Source organism: Anser brachyrhynchus, assembly GCF_964034855.1.
Source record: "Anser brachyrhynchus genome assembly, chromosome: 1".
NCBI lineage: Eukaryota > Metazoa > Chordata > Aves > Anseriformes > Anatidae > Anser > Anser brachyrhynchus.
Genome location: NC_137694.1, coordinates 120,040,739 through 120,061,425, shown reverse-complemented (window position 1 = coordinate 120,061,425; position 20,687 = coordinate 120,040,739). Strand labels below are relative to the sequence as shown.

Here is a 20,687-nt window from a genome sequence, read left to right as displayed (position 1 = left end):
TTGTCAGACAAAGCTAAAAGAAGAATTTGGAAGTTTGATTCCTTATTTAATATCCATTTCTAGCTATTTACAAGCATGTTTTGCCTTGTGACTCCTAATTTCTGTTTTATTACTTCTGTGCATTTATTTGACTCAGCAGTTAAATTAGATGATGTGGAATTCACTTCACCTTTATGCCCGGCAACAGACTTTACAATCACAAGGTGATGATTTCATTAGAGGAATCAAGCAAAAGGGGAAGAAATGTGGGGTGTGAGAGGGGAAAAACAAAAGCTTTTCTTGAAACACCAATACACAAATACCTTCTGTGCGACCTGTTTGAGCAATTATAGCTCTTACACTGTGACAGCGAAGGGATGTGGAAATAAATACCAGCCAAGCTCTTCTCTTGCTATAAATATTCTCTCTTTTTTTTTTTCGAAATTGACCCAGGAGGGGTCTCTGCTCAAAGCCCTCCTCTGACCCCATTGCAGGACTGTCACAGGGTACTACGCTGCTCTGCCGCATCCCACCCAGACAGCAGAGCCACTGGGGGACAAATTGTCACCCACAACTTGTGTCACGGCCCTGTGGCCTCCCATTTGCACTGGCAGAGAAGTCCAGTAGAGGCTGGATATAGCAGTTACCCTTAAAACATTTCCCATTCCTCAGAGAGCTGCTTAGCACTGCTTGTGTGTTTCGAGGTTACATGTATTTTGCAGTGCAGTTATTTGGTTATTGTTGATGTTTCGGATAATGACAGGAAATTTCTCTATCTAATGAACAGTAGGGGTTGTTGTTTTCTTGGATGATGGGGTTTTTAGATGCTGGAGGTTGAAAAAGAGTCAAAAAGGGACGCCCATATGATCTTTCATATAAAGTAGTCTGGTGATAATGCCCAGCTCACGCTTCCAGCCGTCGCCCTTTGATGTTCAAACCGTTCATCAGATGTGAGAAGAATGACTGACAGCGTGGAAACAATGCATGGTGTCTAATGAGCTCACCGGGGCTTGTTACACATGGTTTTGACATTTTAATCTGAGCCCCCTGGCTTCTGACAGTTTGATTCACCCGTTTGTTTGCCTGCAGCACTGTGATGTTAAGAACTGGCCACCTCCAAGCCATCTCCTGAAGACAGACAGCCCATCCCAGGCACCACAAGCACCTCCCTAACCAATGTCTGCAGGCGTATTTGTCCCCTCTAGTTTTCCACTTAGGACTGACTGCCATACCGCTCAAAGATTTGGCTTGTGAGTTCAGCGTCTGTCACCCACCTGCCTTCACATCCCATGCCTATTCACCACGAGGAGATAGTGGCAAAGGAGTTTGACTTTGCCCTAGCAGCCTCAGTTACTCCTGTGCAGACCACAGGATGGCTGCCATCCCTGGCAGACCTCAGGGACCCCCTGCTACGTCAGTGTGTGTCTCTGAGCTGCTGCATGTGGCATTTGCTGCAGACAGACGGGATGGAGCTGAACAGATGGACCAAACGCTGGGCTTGAATAGGACTTCCCGTCCTCACCACGGTGCCCACGCCAGACACTGCTGAGCAGGAGAGGATGGTGTAGGTCCGAGAGAGTAACTGTGGGACAGTGCATGCTGGTGCTACCAAGGAACAGAAACTGCACTGAATCTGAATCCTTACCCAGCAAGGATGCCCCTGACATCTTCATGATTTCTACCCAAAGAATGGCTTATCCAGGTCGACGTGGGCCTACAGCCCAGCCAAGAGCTGTGGCATTCCCCCAGCAGCTGCTAAGCTGGATGGTGAGGCCATGGTCCAGGGCCCCATCAGTGGGATTCCCCTGCCTGTCTTTAAAAGGCAAAAGTGATCTATAAATGAAAAGAAACCCTAGGTTTGGTCATTATTTTAGTGACTCTGCACATCAAGAGTTCTACCCAAGTTCAGAAAATACTCCATTTAGTATGTATCATTTTAATTTTTGTTTAATTTCTAGTGTTTGAGTAATGGCTTTTGTGACAGTTGCCATGTGTCACATTTCCAGGTTTTTAGAGGAGAAAAATGACTCTCATGACCTTTCACTTTTAAAGAGTTCCTCAGCCAGTGAACTGTGATGCTGTGTACCACAAATAATCATTTTAGCTGGCACTGGGTTAATCCCAGCACTACATTTCATACCGGGTTCACTTTTCAATGATTTATTTGCAATTTCTGCTAAACCACAGTTAAAGTTATCCAGCACTTGGCTGCTAGATCAGTAACAGGTAACCCTTGCAAATGACACAGTTTGTTTGAAAACCAATATAATGAGGAGACTGAGAATACACTAACAGGTTAAGAGGTGGTGTGTGGGACCGATGCCCACCCTCTGTCCGAACGTCAACTTCCAGAGAGCAGTGCTGCCATCCAGCTGACCTTCCTCCCTGTTCCTTTGCTGCCCTGGACCTAAAGAAAAAGCACTTCCCTATCATCAGGGCTGGGTCTGAAAAAGAAGAAACTGGCAAAAATACCCTTTCAGGAAAAAAAAAAAAAAAAAAAAAGGTTTCTCAAAAATAAGTCCACATGCTTTTGCCTCTGTCACAGACTGTGTGTTGGTACTGGCAGCATCCAGGGCCCCAGGAGGTTTTCTGCGTTAGCTCTCGGCTCCAGCTCAGCCTGGTTAGTCGTGTCCTTCCTGCAACCCCGTGCTGGGAGCACCGGCCTCATCCAGGGTTACTTCTCGGGAGCCTTCCCTGGCAGCAGCATCCTGGTCCCCCCCTGCTGTGGCGGGCAGGCCCCTAGGAGTTGCACTCCTCGCAGTGGCAGGAGAGGATGTAGCGGTACGTCGCGGTGAGCCGCATGCCGCCCGAGCAGCGCAGCCGCATGGCTTTCAGCTTGGAGGTCTGGGGCCGGCAGCAGTGGCAGGTGGAGCGGAAAGGCTGCTTTAGGACAGTGCTGAAAGAAACCATCGGCTCCGAGCGCGACGTCTGGCTGCAGCGTCCTTCGCAGCGAGCCAGCAGCACCATCTGCGAAGGGAGAGACAACGGGTTAGGAAACGCGCCTCGGTGGCTGTGAGAGCACATGCTAGCACCTGCAGATGGGGCAGGTCCTTCCAGTCTGGCTGGCCTTTCTTCACCTCTTGCATCTCCCTGCTGTGGTAGAGGCACCCAGCCCCATGCATACACTGCCCTGGAGCCATGCCCCAGTGAGCTGAGGAGGTAATGTGGACAGGAGGAAAAGGGAGTCTCCTCCTGGGCACCCAGACACCGTCACTGATAAGAAATACAGGGCCTGGCTTTCTGAAGGCTGACTTGAGGGCTCCAAACAGTTGCAGCCAGCCCCGTTTTCCAGGCACAGTGACTGCAGGTGTGGCTTGCTAACCCCGGGGTTGTGGCAGCCAAGCCCTTAAATCATCAGCCAAACCAATGCTTCAGCTGGATGTTTTCCAATGTTTTGAGTTCATATAGTAGTGATCAGCAGAACTGGTCCTCTGGGCCAGTAAATCTCTCAAATGCTTAGATATATAAACATATAAATTAGAAATATAAAGAAGCAGCTTAGTTTATGGCTTCTAAAGCAGTAAGTTTCTAGCTCTGTTGTCTGCAAAGATCACTTGGAAGATGTATTTGCAATTGTGTGTATGTATATATGTATAATTATATCAGTTATGTCTGTATAAAATGCACTGCATAGCATAAGGCAGTGAAAATGTAAACAAATATGAACTCCTTGCTAAGTGTGAGGGTTCACCAGTGAGATTTTCAAAAAGCAGTACAAGCTCCATGGTTCCTCTCCTGCGTGAACCAACCGAGCTGTGACCAGGATAGGATAACCTGTACAATGGGAGGTGGTAAGGAATGAAATCCCATGGGAAGTCACCTGCTTCCCTTCCCAAAAATCCCTTACCGAGCAGGGGAGATGGCTATAGTCTCCCAAACTCTATATAAAACATGGAGATTATCTTTTCAAGATCAGGTGGTCATGTGGTTAGAAACAGCTAATATCACATTGCAGAGCTAAGTTTTTGGAGAGCTGTAAACAACCTCTCATACCTTCTTGGGGAATTAAATATTATATAAGTCCAAAACAGCTAATTCTGGTTAATGAACACAGAGTTTAAAATCAACTTTTTGTATCATCCAAGCAAGGTCAAAATGTGGCAGAGGCGATAAAATATGCAGTAAAAGAGCCGTAACTCTATCCTATAACCAAGGAAGAAAACTGCATTTTAACTGTGTTGCACACATCTCATGACTTCTCCAGACAATCCAAAAGGACAACTACAGATATGATAGCAAATATTTTACAATGTTAAACACCTCCGAGATTCTTTCACTGCTCATACTTGACTGACTACAAAACACCAAGTACAATATACCAGCACTGCTGGTGTCCTCGGGAAAGGCACTTATCATCCATAATGAACATTCTTTGTACAGTACTTAAAAAACGTCTCTTCCAAGCATACTTGCATGCTAAAATGATTACTTGGAAATGCACTAATATATTAACAACTACATCTTAATCAACATGGGCTGATCACAAGGAAGTTGCCTTCATGAGCTGATGTGCTGGGCTTGGTACCTACCACCTTCTTCCTCAGTTTAATTAAGAGAGGGGTTCTTGTTGTTCTCCAATAAACTTACAATCTCTTGTGATTCTTAGTATGAATTTATTGTCCCCTTTCTTTAATGCTGCCTATTCATAAGCAAATTCACTTTAACTGCTAGCAATACAGGTATGGGAATGAAATTTCTGTATTCTGTTGAGCCACACACCAGCTCTGGATGTACCAGCAATGTCAGGCTCCATCATACCAGTGTATTTACTGTATATGAGAAGAGGGCAAGGGACAGTTACCACAGTCCTAGCACCCCGTTACTGACAGATGAACATCCACTTTTATCCCCTGGCAAACAAAACTCCCTTCCCATAGTGAGTCAGGCAGCTGGTGAAGAGTGATATGGGTGTCTAACCTTGTGTGTATTGCAAAGGAAAGATGGCAGATTAGGACATTTAAAACAATTAGTTTCCTTCACTGCATCTCGACAGCCCTCCTTAGGCGCCCCGCTCTGAGCAGGTCATCAGACTGTGAACAATGTCACAGGCTCTTCCCCAGCCTCTGGCTGATGAGGAGACTGAGGAGCAATCCAGCTGCAGCCTGCAACCACTCGAAGGAGGGTTATAAAGACAACGCAGACAAACTGTCCTCAGGAGTGGCAACAGGGGTCGTAAAATGGCCACCAGCTGCTTTTTGGGAGGTTCAGGGGACCTCCAGAGTCCCCTCCAACCAACATTTCTCTGATTCTGTGATTTCAGACCGAATGTGACAGCACAGATTTCTGTACGATGGTGATGACTTCTAATGTTTGATGCCTAAGGAGCTGGAACAATTAGACACTTCTGGCACTTTTATCCTAAGGAGTTTATGCCATGCATCTGCTCCTGTATTGGCAGGTACTATCGGAAACACTGGGGGGGGGGGAAACAAACAAACAAACAAACAAAAAAACAACCCAAAAAACAACCCCCTAAGGAACATGATTAAGGACTACAGAAGAGTTGCAGTGCAAATAGAACAATAGGGCAGAATTATCTGATGTGTCAATATCTATCACAGCCTTTCTAGTGCAAAACCAATCAATATTTCTTCAATACACAACTGCATTTATAATTGCTTAGCGAGCTTTGTCTTTTAAAACATGTTTCATTCTTTGGAGACTCTAATTTCAACCTCAAATTTTGCTGGCTACCTAGTTTTACCATACCTCAGAAGAGGATGGTTAGTATTAATCACATAAAATTGCACAATGTTGGTTTTATGCTTTATTTTTGGGTTACAGTGTAAATTTTTACAAATGGCACTACTCCATGGCTCTCTAGTCAAGCTTGCAGGAAAAAAACTATTCAGATTTCCCATTTTGACGCCTTTCTAAACTTCTGGACTAACCTGAAGCCCTCAGCATAATTTAATCTCCTCCTCATAGATCCCAAAGAGCACCAGCAGATTTTAGCAGGTGTGCAAATGAGCTGGAAATAGCATGTACTTTAAAAGCTTTGCTTTGCCATTTAATCAATTGCACCAGCTGTTTATTGCATCGTATACCATAGTGCAATAGAGATTATCGCCTAAATAATTAGTAATGATATGATGGCATAGCACAGCAATACAGTAAGTGTATATATAGTAAAAATGTGTGGGTACTTTATAACCTGATATCTGTGCCTCTTGGCTCCCCTGCTCCCCCGCACATAGTAGCCTGTGCATGTCACCTTGCGGTGCTATTCACGGGAGCACAGTGTGATGCACGACGAGAGCAGCAGGAGTTCTGCATGCTTGTTTGAGCATCTAGAAAAATATATTTTCTTACTTAAAGTCAGCAAGCTCATAAACATCTGATGGCTGTAGAGCAACCACGTGCTGGAAATTTAGAACTGGTTTGTTACAGCGGGTGTCTGTAGTCCTCTGTTCCACACCCTTCAGCAGCACACCGAGGCCTAGAGAACAGATGTGCTGAAATGCATGAGCAAAGACTTGACTTGCACACAGCCTGGCCACAAGCAGGAATGGCTGTAAAGCTCATGAGCCACCTCTTGAGCAAATGTCTTCATCCATTTCCTAAATCTTTCTTCATCTGGCATGTCTCTCTGGCCCGGATTCTTTGCTCCTAGGATGTCAATGGTAGCACTCCTCCAGCACATCTGGAGGAAGCACTTGTGACAGCCAATACTGTAATTTTTGAGGATCTGATTGCACTGGTGATATGATCCAGCACGTTTAAGACAAGTGACAGAGGTCAGGCAGAAACCAGTATGGTCCAGAAAGGCAGTACCTCATGAGCTGACACATATTTCCTTGAAGTCAAAGGAAAACACAGTTTTTCAGTAACAAATTGCTTTCTTTCATCCCTCCTTTGCATCTTCTATACATTCTGTTACTATAATGGACTACATTTCCGAAGGCTCTGGAAACCTGTTTTCAACATCTGCTTGAAGTCACAAGCAAGAGGGATTTTAATGGCTAAATTGTATTAGCTGAACATTTCCAAATGTAACCAAACTACTTCCCATGTGGGTACAACTGGCAGCCTCCACAGAGAGTTATGGTGGACACAATCCTTTTTTAACCAAGACGGGCAGCAAATGTAATACGTCTTGCAATTTCTGAAGCCATTTTTAACTTCTGTAATTCTATGCTGCACTAAAAGGGAAAACATACGGAGTGAGAAGGGACGGCTTGGTGGAACCAATGTGTCATGCCAAAAATGGTCAAAGTCTCTGCTTGACAGAAATTGTCCGTCCAAGCTCCACAATAGAAACTCAGTGGAAACAAGAGGTACCACAATTCCCACAGCTACGCCAGCAGAACCTGCCTTTTTTTGGCTTGTTTATATTTTATCACAATATATATAGGAGCAGGCATTGTGCCTAATTTTCATTAGCAAGTCTAATATTGATCTGTGTTTATATGCTAAATCCAGAACAGAAAAAAAAAAAAGAGCTTGACTTAACAAGCAGAAAGAAGGTTTCTAGGAAAAGTCAAAATTGTTCTGCTTTGCATGGAAACTGTTTTCAACTGTTTTCATTTTCCACTTCATGAGAAAGTCCATACAACTTACAGTATTGTTAAAAAACAGTTCTTGAAACTGTTGCGGAATTTGGGAAGACAAAAGATGTGATAATATTTTCAAACATGATTTCCATTAAAGGCTTGATTTCAAAAAAATGTCATGGACCTTCTCTCAGTTAGAGTTACAACATGTTTATGTCAACAGCTTTTTTTTCTCAAAGCCCTGTTTTAAAATAACATGTTTTTCATTAGCTTGCCTTCCTTGTTCTCATTTCCATCAGTCCCACTCCTACAAGATTGATTGCTTTTCTCTGTCATAGGGATGATAAGAAACCGAATTGGTGGTGGGATTTCTTCCTTCCTTCCTTCCTTCCTTCCTTCCTTCCTTCCTTCCTTCCTTCCTTCCTTCCTTCCTTCCTTCCTTCCTTCCTTCCTTCCTTCCTTCCTTCCTTCCTTCCTTCCCTTCCTTCCTTGCTTCCTTCCTTCCTTCCTTCCTTCCTTTCCTTCCTTTCCGTCCTTTCCTTCCTTTCTTCCCTCTCTCACTGTTTCTTCACAAAACCAGTGCCCTACCCGATGCCTGCAGCAGCTGGGATATTAAGATAAACCAGGAGAGGAAGCAGAGCGAGGAAGGCAGCCACACAGTAAAAGGGCTTTGTTCAGGTGAGCAGGAGCATGCACATCCCAGCCATGGTGCAAAATAAATGATAGCATCCTGGAGAGGTGCAGTCACAACTCCTGGTCACGGGGACACAGGCTCCACCTAACACAGTTATCCTAAAAGCCACCAGCACACTCAGCCAAGGAATCAAAGCCCATGAGTTGTGTAGGAAGCAATACCCTGAACACATAAGAAAACCACAGCTGGGGTGCTGCAGGGGCTGTTTTGGGGGAATGCAGGAGTGTATTTAGCACAGAGGCACCAGTCCTGGGGACAGGAGAGGCTGGACACTGCAGTGGCTGCTGGAGAGACAAGAAGCAGAGGCAAAGCCGTGCTGTGGGAGCTCACTGCAGCTAGGGATCGGGTGGGAGACGGCCCACAGGAGAGGACAGACTGGGACATGGGAGCCCATTCTCCACACAGCCCAGCAGGTTGTGAGATGGGTGCGAGGGAGCCCCAAGCTTGGCCTTCCCACGTTCCCAGCTTGGAAGCTTCCAGGCCCCCTATCCCCACCGATGGTGCCCAGCCACTACTGCAGGCTCTCCCCAGCAGCCCTCCTGGTGCTTGGGCACCGAGCTGGGATGATTTTCTGTTGATGCTTCGCTCTGTGCTTTATTCTACACGTTATGGCCTGCTGCTGCCAGTGGTATTGCCTCATCCACACACTAAGCCCGAGAAGCAAATATTCTGCACACAAAGCGACTCAGGTGGAGGAGGAGGGGTCTCTGCAGCTGGTGTGGCTCCCCTCTTCTCAAATCTCCCAGGCTTGATGCTGCTGGGCTTTGCTCCTAGGCAACACCATAGCCAGCCTTCCTGCCCTAAAACCCACCACACACCCATCTCCGATTGCTCTCCTACGTGTCCCAGAGCCAGCAAAAGTGCTGCCATGGACTGCTGCTCCCTTCTGTTATCCCAGGAAGCTGGGTGTGTGAGGCAAGTCCCTTTCAGAACAGAAGGATGGCCAACATGGAGACAGCATACACTCTCATTTAGCTCATTTGGAACAAATAAGGACAAGACAAAGGGGACCAGCAAGGATTTTCCCATTGTTTCTCCCCATTCTTTTTCTCTGCACAATGAAATAAATGACTGTAGGCTACACATACTGACCGTTTTGACACAAGATTTTTCAGGCTTGAAATCTCAAAGGAAAGGCAAGCTTGTATTCCTTTCCGTGAAGCCCTAAAGTAAACATCCAGTTGGGATTCTGCACAAAAACAAAGGCTTTGAAACTAAATGGGAAAAAAAAGTCAGCAGTGTTTTTCACATTCTTTTTTCATTACCACTTTATAGCTTGATTCTTTATCTCAGTGGTCGGTCTCACAAGTTGTAAGTTTACATGCTCTGAATTAAAGACTCGCTTGCAGGAGGGGGCTGACTAGGATGATTTACATTTCCAAACTTGCCCAGCTCCTTGGTGCTGGCAGCTGAGCCCCAAATTTGCTCCTTTGGCTCGCCTCATTTAGCACGTGTGTTAGTCTGACCATCACTGTGTGCTTCTCCTTTTGAAAAGGTGAAGAAGAAAAGACCCAGGAGACTTCCTCTCCAGCTGACGCATACACTCAGGTGTCTCTGCCTCTGTCTATCTCTGTGTTTTGGTCGCAAGGAATTGGTGAAGAGGGACCCACACAAAATGGCTCATTTTAACAACTCCCCTGCAGCGAGGGAGGTGAGAGGAGCCCTTACCTTCGAGCTGCACTTGTACAGGGGGTGGCTGATGGAGTCCACGTAGTGATGCCTCATGCAGCGACTGGGATCAGCGTCGATCATGAAGGAACTGTCTGTTTTACTGTCCGCATCTCCCATCATTGCCAGGAGCGAGAGCATGGAAATAGAAGCCGCAAGTACATGATTTCCCATTGTTGAGGAACTTCGCGGTGATAACAGCAGAGGGAGGTAGAGTATTAAAAAAACTCCAAATCGTGGGACCCAGTTCCTCTCCAGGATAGCGAAAAGTCTGGTTTAAGTCTCTTAGCTGTCATTCTTCTGGAGTTAGAGTTTACTGAGATTGTAATCCATCAGAGAATCTCCCGAGTAGCTGGAATAAAAACACCATAAATCAAAAAACTAACCTAAAAAAGCTCTGGAGAAAAACTGACATAAATAATAACAAGGCTCATAGGATTTTTGCTTGCCAAAATACACTCTCTGAGCAAGCATCATTCCCACAGTAGGTATAGGAATGAGATGTCAAGGCCTTGTTCCTTTAAGCACTGCTCCATCGTTCTACTAGGGAGAACCTTTTAACTTGTAATGTCACAAGAGCTGCAACACCCATCTTTTTGACTTGGTGATGTCCCTAACGGGATCCCCTCCAAGCTGGTGATTGGTAACACATCAGAGATTGCTGCAGATGGGAAGGAGTGCATATTCTCTCAAAGTGTCAAAAATATGCTCGGGGAGTTGGGGGGGCACAGTCAGGCTGCTTCCTGGAGTACAAGGGGGAATTTCCCAGGCAGCAAACAGAGAGGATGCTCCACAGGCTGTGTGCTGCTCTCCTGCAGGGACAAAGGGTGCACTGAGTCCCAGACCAGGCACGAGCAGTGCAGTGCCTGTTAATTAAAGCAGGATCTGAAAAACACATTATATTCCTTAAGATCAAAGTACATCAAAGAAAGCTATCGATCGGGGAAAAAAATGATATGCAGGTGGGGTCACACAGATTCCCACTTGGTCATCTGGTTTCTGATGCATGTTGGAGACCCATCCCCCCAAAATAGGCACACGACAACCCTGAGAAGCTCCCCAGGTGGGCATCTCCCTGGGTTGCTCCACCACAGGCCCTTGGGCATTATTCCAAAGCTGGTAGTCTTAAATGGGCAATTTACTTTTGCTTTTACTACAGGCAGCTATGGCTTGAAAGAGCTGCGAATTTCCCACCCAAACATAACCTGACGGAGCAAAGAGCAGCTCTCAGTACAGCTAAAAGTGTGAGGACTTTCTGAAGAAAATTGCGGTAAAAAAAGTTCACCGCTCGTGCAGAAGCGTTCTTCCCGAGTGCCTTGCCTATTTAAAGAGATGCTGTGTGCCTTTATTGCCTTACACAAGCTCTTTCAAAACCGCTCTCTGCTTTGCTGGCGATGCTCTAAAACGACTGATACTCATCTTCCAAACAGCCTGAAACTGCGAGGCCTCCCCACCAGAGTGCTTAATGATTTGTGTACTGCTTGATGGCTCGCTCCAACACTTTTGCAAGAGGAGTGCATAGCAGTGGTAAACATTTCCAGAGCTCGTCCAAGCTGGGAGTCGGGACTTGTCGGGCTGAAGTGACATACAAAGTCTCACGCTGGGAAGAAATGTAATTAGGGATGCTCTGTGTGTTAGACGGTTTTAAAAGCCTTTTTTGGGTTTCAAACTATTGTCCAAGTGCCTAAATAGAAAAGGAAAAATTATGTTGACAGTATCTAACAGACAATATATTTTTTCCCAGACTGTTACCTATGACCTGCTGTATTTCCTTAAGCAAATGTTTTTCAGTGGATATGGCATTGAAAAAAATACCATATCTTTGCAGTATATGGATCTTAAGCAACATTAAACACTTAGGATTTGGGATACATCTTTGCACAATCTCCTTCATCTCAACAAATATTCCTCCAAACATTTTAGCAGGGCAAGACAGAAACCTCCCGGTCACGGGAGCTGGGACAGAGTCCTCCACAGAAGCAAGATGTACGACTGTGGTTCATGGAGACGCTGTCCAAGCATTAGCTAACAGGACGAGTGATGCACTTTTTTTGTGTTTAACCTTTTACCTACTTTCCTATTCTTTATAAAGAGGCTGACCAAAACACTCTGCTTGGCAAGGTCTCTCTCCAGCATAGCTAACCAGTATTACACACCCAGTAACTCCCTCTCTGTCCAAGTAAATTTACTTGATATTGGATGGTCTCATCTCATTTACCACTATGTCCAGGGATCCCCCTTTCCCACTCTCTCAGTCCCACTGTCATTTTTGTTTGTTTGTTTGTTTCTCCATCTTCCTATGGTTTTGATCAGCATGATCTAATACAGTGAGAGAAATCTCGAGTCCTGGATCAGTTTTCAAAGGCTTATCTCTCTAGTTTTCTTCAGGAAATAATTGGATGACACAAAGTCTGCCTCACGAAAATACTGTGAGAAAGCTGGAAAGGAGCAGGGAAAAATGTGAGAAAAGGAAAATGTGTGTACCTTCTTTAGGATAAGCACAGCACAAAATCTGTACAAAAAGTATTAGCGTTCTCACAATCTTTTGAAATCTCTGTGATACTTTCCTCGCAAAGACATAGTGAGATCGGATAATAAAACTCCAAAAGAAGAAAAGAATAGTGCTATCACATTACTTGTTAGTAAAAAGAGAGGCCATCTTTTGTGACTCATCTTTTGTGAAAAAGCTGGGTTCTGCTGTTGATGGGCATATTGGCAGTATGAGTGTGTCTGTATTGGAAGCAAGTCTGTGGGCAATGTTGGGATATTTGCACATCCAGTATCTACTGACATACTTATATGAGGCATACATATACATTTCTCAAGTACATATACAACATATAATTGAGCTATACGGAAAACAAACAAACAAACAATCAAAAAAACATCTCACAGGTATATTTAAACATACAGAAGTTAGTGTGCATTTGGAGCAGCAGAAAAAAAATGGTTGGGTAAAAAAGGTCTAAATATTTTCCCTCAGGTACATCACCATAGTGAGTATTTTGACATGACATTTCCATTTCCAGCTGAAATTATGCACTGGCATTTCACTTTAAATTAGCATTCAAAATTTATTTCTTTAAAAGAAAAAAATTTGTAATCCTTTTGAAATGTTGTCTGAAATTATAAAATCCTACACAGTACATGGTATCAGGAGTAGCATCTGTAGTTTCCTGTCTATCCTTCTATCCAAAAGCAGAAGTACATATGTAATCATTAATCATTATATATGTTCTTAAGATGACATTTTGTGTTCTGTTTCATCTTGTCAAAATCAAGTATTTCACATAAAAAATTTTTATTTTGTCTGAGCTGCCTTTTTCCTGGTTTCTTTTCATGTGAAAAGTTGTGGTAAACAATCAACCTGCCAAGCTACCAAAGAGGAAGCAAAAACGCTTCTGCTTTACAGCATCCAATAAAGAAAAAGATGCAACGGTGACTTCATCTTCCTAGGCCGAAAATTGGCTACAAAAATATTTGGCCCAACAGTGGATGAAAACCACTCCTTCCTGTTCTTTCAGAAATCACTGATACGGGTATTACATGTTGTTAATAATAGGCTTACAACGCACTTTCCCTATAAGTACTTTTGGAGAATTCATATGGACATAGCATGCTAAATTACAGCTGTTATCCAAAACTGCTACAGCTGTTACCTAAAAACTGCAGGGAAAAATAGAAGCCATCCCAAAGTAAGACCATACAAACATGTAATCCAAGACTGTATTACACATGAACATCAGGGCAGAGTTAAGGTTACTTTCCCAATTTTTCATTATCATTAACTGTTTTTTGAATGCTGAAATAAAGATTTTATATCATAGTCTTAATATAATTTAAAGAGTAGTGAAGGTTAAGAAGGTTTTTGTTTTCCTTTAAGGACAGAGGATAAATTCCATCATCTGGAATTATTTAGCCAGTTGCTTTGAGAGAACGTAAACAGAAATTCCCTTTCACTATGTATCTTGGAAAAAAACAAGAACTGAGGAATTCTCTGAAGGTCTATTGGATCTGCACAGCTTTTACTCTGGAAGATAGGAAGGGAGCAATGGAAAAGCTCATTTCTGGTGTACTTCTATTTAGCTGTTCCCTCCTTGTGAGCCCTGTGAATTAGGCATGCACGTATGTTCAGCTTGGCCTTCATTTGCCATGTATTTTCCATGCTTGAGACTCCTGCTTGACAACGATGGTGCAGTTCAATTCACTCAATGTCTTTTATGTTTCAGAGGCTGCCAAAATCCAGTTGGAGCAGCAGTGTGTATATATAACTAAGCCAGGCCTTGCATGTTGTGCATATTTAGTAAACACAATTACTTGGATCCTGCCATGTGGTTCCCTCATTCTGAATTTGTTATGTAAACACAAAAGTTACAAGACTACTCAGTTTCTCCAACTCCAGCCCTAAAAAAAGTGTCACTACCCACATATGCAACTCTGTGTGTGTGTGTGTAGATCACCACTGCTGTTCGGACAGAAATGCCACAGAGATCTTTATTAGGGCAAAATGGATTTCTCCAGATCTTTTCATACCTGGAGAAGTTTAGATCAGAAAGGTTGGGATTCGGGGCACGTGCACTCTGCTAAGATCTGGACTGGAACAGAAAAGACTGTGTTGGTCAAACCATGTTGCAGCATTACAGGATTTGTTCTGCAGGGTTAAGCTCTCCATTGCCATGAGAAGGGACATAAAAGGGGCTAGGGAGGTGGGGATGGGCAACCTGTGCTCTGCAAATAAATGTGGCTTTCTTCTCATTAGGTCTGTTTTTGCTACAGCAATGAAGTAGCTGCCATGTATATATACATTTGAAAGCCTTGCTCTGCTCCACAGCCACCTTTCAAAACGCCTGACCAAAGGACAGAGCAGCCATGTGGCAACAGGTGAACTCAAGTTTTTTCGGGGAAAATATCTCCATGCAGCACTCAGATAGGTTTCTTCCCCTCCCTTCTGCCTCAGCAGTGGCTGAGGGGCTGTGGGGTGGCCGTCGAGGCATGGGGCTGTGGAGTAGGCCCACAGGGGCAGTGGGTGCTGAGCCTCGGACATGTCGCAGGGCTTTGCATGCCCACAGCATAAAAGCAGTGCAGCTCTACACAGGGGGAGAGAAAAAAGCCTGGAGGCTCACTCCTGGTGGGAGCCAGTAGCAGCTAGTAGGCAACAGCAAGGGGAAAGGAAGGAAACAATGGAAAAGAAAACAGGCTCAAAAGAAGGGGTTGGAACCTCTCCATCTGGATGCCCACAGGAGGGAAGCATATCTTCTGGTCCTACTGAGGCTACACTGTCCTACAGCCCACCGGCCAGCAGTTGCAGAGCATTGCCCCTTGAAAACCAAGAAGAGAAAATGGGCACTGCCTCTGGACAACCAGAAATATCAGGCACATTGGTGGCAGTCTGGTGAGATGCCTACACTTCATCTTCTGCTCTGAGGCTTCGCTAGTGCATTAATATTTCTGGATATAAACACCTGTGCTGGTAAGTAGACTGAGAAAAAAAAAAAAAAAAAAAAAAAAAACATGGTAATTAAAGCAAAGGAAACAATGAAACAGTAGTCGCAGCATGTGTAAAGGAAGAATGCAGTGCTGCAGGCATGGGGCTCGCTCCTGGGGCTCCACGTGGCTGCTGTGCCCCCACGAGTGGGGGCGAGATGTGGGACCTGGCATGTAGGGTGGAACACATCGGGCACTCGAGCAGCCTGAGCTTGGCTCCCCTCTTGAAGTTTCCAAGCGTATTTGCAGTCCTCCAGGTAGCTACAAGAGGGGGGAGAGCTACCGGTAGGTTTCTGCTGGGTTGAAATAACAAAGTCTAGTGGGTGCCGCAGGCTGGCGCCCAGCCAGCAGACAGGCAGGGACAAAAAATCCAGAAAGGTTTTTAATACACTCGCAAAGAATAGCTTCTGGTGGACAAAAGAGTGCTTGTATTTTTGTTCTTTCCTTTTCCTGCCTCCAGGAAACTTTAAATAGATTGATTAGAGGCATGCATAGGATCCGTCTCTAATGAGCTCTGGAGCGCGCCGCTTAATGGCGAGGTGATGCCAGCCTTGGATTCTTTCCTTATTCTTGCGTCTTGCTAAACAGCAGAACAGTCCTGATCCTGAGTCTGGGACAGGAATCGAGAGGAAGGCAGTTTTGCACTTGCTCATCCAGCGGGTGCTGGATGGCATCACCCCTCGGAGAAGCACCGGGCGCAGAGCTGAGCTCTCGGGAGGCGACCGGCGGGGTGGTGGCTGCTGGGTAAATGCAAATACTCCCAGCCGAGCATTAGCTATAGGATTTGCTTCAGTAATTACCTCTGCTTTAGTCTTATGACCCAACATAAGGCAGAATGACTCTTGGCCAAATTACAAGTTGCTGAGAGGTCTAGGGCATTCGGGCATGTGTCCTCTACCTGTTGGAGTGTGCTGCAAACCAGTGGGCATTTCTGGTTCTCTGGCTTTTATTATTCTGCATGCCTGATGATTCGAGGCTGCTTCGAGGCACTGACTAGAGAGCCTAAAGAACCGTAGTTATCAATAGATGTGGGAGCTGGTATGAGTTTCTTACTCTTTAATATGAAGTAAAGACATCCCTGCCACCGGGACCAGTAAAGAGCTATGCATGCTGGAGGCAACCCACAGCCAAAGGGGATGTTTCCTCTTTTCTGGCCCTAGGGACAGAATCCTCTCTTCTTTTACACACAGCAAAAATTCCAGCCACCATCCATACACCTCGGATAATTAGGGAACCTAAACATTTGGCTCATGGTAGCAATTTTATGTCTTCTAACAAGGGGAGCAGCGTTCCCCTGGGTCCCACTCTCTTTGAGCCGTGCTGCTATGACAGTAATGCGATTGTCACTGCCATGGTATGCTTAACCTTTGCCAAACCAGAGCTGAGGCATTAACTCAGATCCTCAACTCACATGTCTTAAAGGGCAACGTAACCTGTGCTGCCTCTGCAGCCCCATAACAATAAGCATGAAAATGTGACAAGCGTAAGCCGTAACAATGATTGATGCAGATAGAAAAATAACAAAGAGCAGCTAAAAAACACTGATGCAGTGGAATTCCTGGGAGCGGTGTCTCCATGGCATCAGCAGCCAAATGCTGGGACACCAGAAGAAAGGCTGGATTCGCCCGTGGTAGAAAGGATCGCCACGCTGCTCAGTGAAATTCCAGTAAATGGGACAAGAGCTGATGGTGTCTGGAAGTGGTAGTGCCACTGCTGCCCGGATAATGGTCTGAATTAGATTATGTGAAAAAAGAAGGAATATATAGACCACCAGCTGCTCAAAGGCTTACAACAACCTTGCTTTTATTGTTCGGCTAAGTTAGAGGTGGGGCATCAGAGGGATTCCACGCATACCACTGCAGAGAAATTTTAATATGTTCCACGCTGACACATATAAAAAGGAAATAACAGCTGATCATAGCCAGCGGAGCCTGCAGCATCTCTTCATACGCCTGCACAGAAGCACGGGCAAAGAGGGGTGCTTTTGGTCAGAGAGATAGACAACAGAGCCAACCTGGCAGCAGCCCCACTTTTCTCCTGCCACCGGGCTGGCCTTTGGCGAAAGAGCTGTTGAATTGGAAGCAACGAAAGAGGGATGGAAAAAAGGTGAAGCAGGCACGGCTACTGACCCCATCCCAAGATACCAGGGTGTGTAGAAGGGCAGGGGAGCGGAGAGGCTGAACGCTTAACATGATGAAAAGAAACACGTGTTTACACAACCCACAACGATCCAATGGAACAAGATATTGCAGAGGGCAAAAGTTTAGCGGGGCGCAGCAAAAGGACTTGATATGTATGAGAGGGTTGCAGCCGTAAGGGTTTTATTTTTAAAGAGTTTGGGGAAGGGTTGTAAACTCTCGGGACTCTGAGAGCTCAGTCGATGGGGTTAGGGGAAAATCCTTCACAGCAGCAAGTTCCCCCGTAGCTGCCTGCCCCGGGGTCTCTGCGTCTTGCTTTGATGTGGCCGCTTCCAGCCACGCTCAAGAGGTGGATTACTCAAATAACAGGGGGCTGTGGTGCGGGCTCATGTAGCAAAACTTTCCTAAGCCACAGAGCAACAAGTCTGTCCCGGTACTCAGGGGGACATTAGAGGCAGAGGAACTTGTCCTGTTTGTAATATAACTGTCTGGTAGTTGTAATTGCAATTACAATATTAGTATTTGGAAAAATAAATAAATAAATAAATTCTACTGTCAATTAAATAAATAATCTGCCAGACTTGTTGCAAAAGTAAATGTCTCAGAGGCTTCACGCAAACTTTGTACCATAGGTCGTCAGCTCCCTTCAAGGTCCAAGGACAGCCTTGGTCACTTCCGAGCACATCTGGGAGCAGGGGGTCGGGGAGGAGATAGGATCAGCTGCAGGAAATGGGGAATGAAGTCACTCCATGAGGATTCCCTGTCAAATGAGTCACTGTGGGCATCGGTGCCAGACCTCCAAGGAGGTGGTTCGCTTCCCTCCCACCCTGGCAAAAAACACTGCAATGCTGGCTACTCAAGCAAGCAAGAATATACACGTGGCACATTAGGGATTTTTCCTATGGCACATTCGGAGTTGTCCCCTATGGCACATGAGAGGTTTTTCTTGTGGGGTGGATGGCTATTGCCAACATCAGCCATGCTTTCATGGCTACCTGGGGTATTGCTACTGATAACTGTACACAAGACTGTCCATAACAAGAGTCCTGCTCTGCAAGGAGGAATCATCAGCATACATGCATCTGTTCAAGAAAAGGTGCTGCACAAAACCAGGGAACTTACACAGGGCACCTTCATGTAGTGATCTGGGCTTGTAATTGGAATAATCAGCGGTAGCCCCTAATTATATCCCTTAACTAAATCAAATCACTTTCTATTTTGTAAGCCTGAAACATCTTCTATTCCTTCCCCTTTTGCTTTTAAATGGAAAATCTTAAAACATCTTCTTATAATATCAGTATTACAAATAACATTGCATTGTTCCAGCATGAATAATGTCAAGGTACAAGTCACATTGGTAACCCCTGATTCAAGCTGGTAAGTAATTACTCACCAAATAGTTGTATTTAAGTCAAGGGAATTATTCATGTGCATAACTGCTCACAGATATGAGTAAGGTCCCACAGCCTGGGCAAAAGCGAACATCATTAGCAATTCAAAAGAAAAGAATAGAGGCCCTAAAATGTAGGTGGAGGAAGGACAAACAACACTGCGATTATTATATCCAATTCATTGACCCCCCACCAGGCATATGGGCCGCTTCCAATAGGAAATAATTTTACAGTGAGGAACTGGTTTGAAGTGAGTTTGTACCCACTGGTGGTTTTAAATAATCGTTCGACTGTTCTCTTCCAGTATGCAGTGTCCTCACCTCTCAGCAACTAGGACAGAGTCACAAAGCTCTAGAAACTGTGACAGTTAGCATTTAGGATTTTTTTTTCATCTTTAAAGAACAGCAAGAACTTCAGCAAGTTACTTGTCAAGCCACTAGTCCCAGATGAAAACAAGTAAGATGTATTACAGGGACACTAAGAGAGATATTTAAATCAGCTTAAAAGGTAGGATAAGAAATCTGCTTGACAGTCCCACAGGAGTCAGTCCACACATGCTGCCTTGCAGACTCATATTTGCCTCAAGAAAATTATCCCCCCCGACACACATTCGGTGTGAGTTGCTCTGCTGACACTAGAACATTTAGCTAGGGTAGCACAAACAACTGAGATTGCCCTTCACGTGGTTTGTCTTTGTTACTCTTTTTTTTTTTTTTTTTTTTGCTACCGGACCCATTAATTTGAACTTTTATAGGATGAGTTCACTCACCTGAATCTCAGCAGGGAGATGGAGCTTTCTTCCACAGCAGGGCTCTCTCGGAGCAGTATCCGTGCTGGGGGATTGCACTCACGCTCCTCTGGTACTTTATCACTTGGCTCATAACAGCGAAACTCCTCTTTTCCCCCCAGAGAACAGCTATGCTCGCGCCCCTGACACCGAGGCAGAGCGAAGCAGTGCCCCGGCAGGCTGGGATTTCAGGGTGCTGAGAGACTCCCCCTGTCCTGCAGCGGGCTGCCGGGGGGTCCTGCGCAGCATCCTCCCGCGCCACTGACCGCCTGCACGGCCCCGCCGCACGATCTGTCGTGCCGAGGGGGTAGGCTACCTACTAAATATACCCCTCGGGGCTACAGCACAGGCAAACACCACGGCTTTCCTCATAGGCTTCAGCCAATCAAGGATGTGTATTAAATCTAGCCTAATCCATAGCCAGTGCTGTCCAGTCCGTAGTAAAGCTTCCCAGAAGTTTGGATAAATAATAACGTGCAAATTAAAAGTGCTCCTGCAAAGCATGACACACAAAGCTAGAAATAAATATTGCCTGTTGTTTCAAATTATTCTGAGCACTCCAGCAGATGACTGGCAAGAGAACAGCATGCATAAGTAGTAATAAAAGTAAACAGTTCAGCTTTAAACTAGCAGGCTTGCCTGTGTTCATAGAGCCCTATTGTAATGGGACAAAGACAGTGCTGGCGGTACCGGCGCTCTCGCTATGAGCTCAGGGCAGCACCCAGCTCGTCCATTCACTCCAAAGCCATACAGTGATAGCCAGCACAGAATTGCACTCATGAGCCCGGCACGCTCACAAAAACAGAAGTTTAAGCAAGTTGCTCAGAAGCACACTGTGCTACCTCTCCGCTTGCTTACAGGCATCCTTCAGGCAGAAGATACAGTTAAAGGAGGATAAGAAGGAGGCACAGGTACTAGAGCTGTGTCCAGTCTACATTATCACGGTTTAGTTAAAAACTGGCACACAGAGAACATGTGTTTGTCAGATGAAGAGGCTAAGTGCTCAGTTTAAGTCCACAAAACACTCAAAATCTGGAGGAATCTCTTATTTGT

The 20,687-nt window shown here is 45.2% G+C and overlaps 1 protein-coding gene across 6 annotated transcripts in view; it reads right to left on the bottom strand.

The window, feature by feature from the left end:
• Window positions 1–1,943: 1,943 nt before the first annotated feature.
• The window catches only part of NDP (norrin cystine knot growth factor NDP), a 44,329-nt gene continuing 25,585 nt past the window's right edge, over window positions 1,944–20,687 (bottom strand). For 4 of the 6 annotated variants that reach the window (XM_080589218.1, XM_080589222.1, XM_080589220.1 and 1 more), the window contains 3 exons: window positions 19,617–20,127; window positions 9,835–10,186; window positions 1,944–2,946 (listed from right to left, as the gene is read on the bottom strand). In XM_080589218.1, coding sequence (XP_080445344.1) covers window positions 2,719–2,946; window positions 9,835–10,008 — 402 coding nt within the window. In that variant the 5' untranslated portion in view covers window positions 10,009–10,186; window positions 19,617–20,127 and the 3' untranslated portion in view covers window positions 1,944–2,718. Of the gene's footprint in view, window positions 2,947–9,834; window positions 10,187–19,616; window positions 20,683–20,687 lie in introns of those variants that run through there. The other 2 variants (XM_080589219.1, XR_013950144.1) reach the window with 2 other exon arrangements.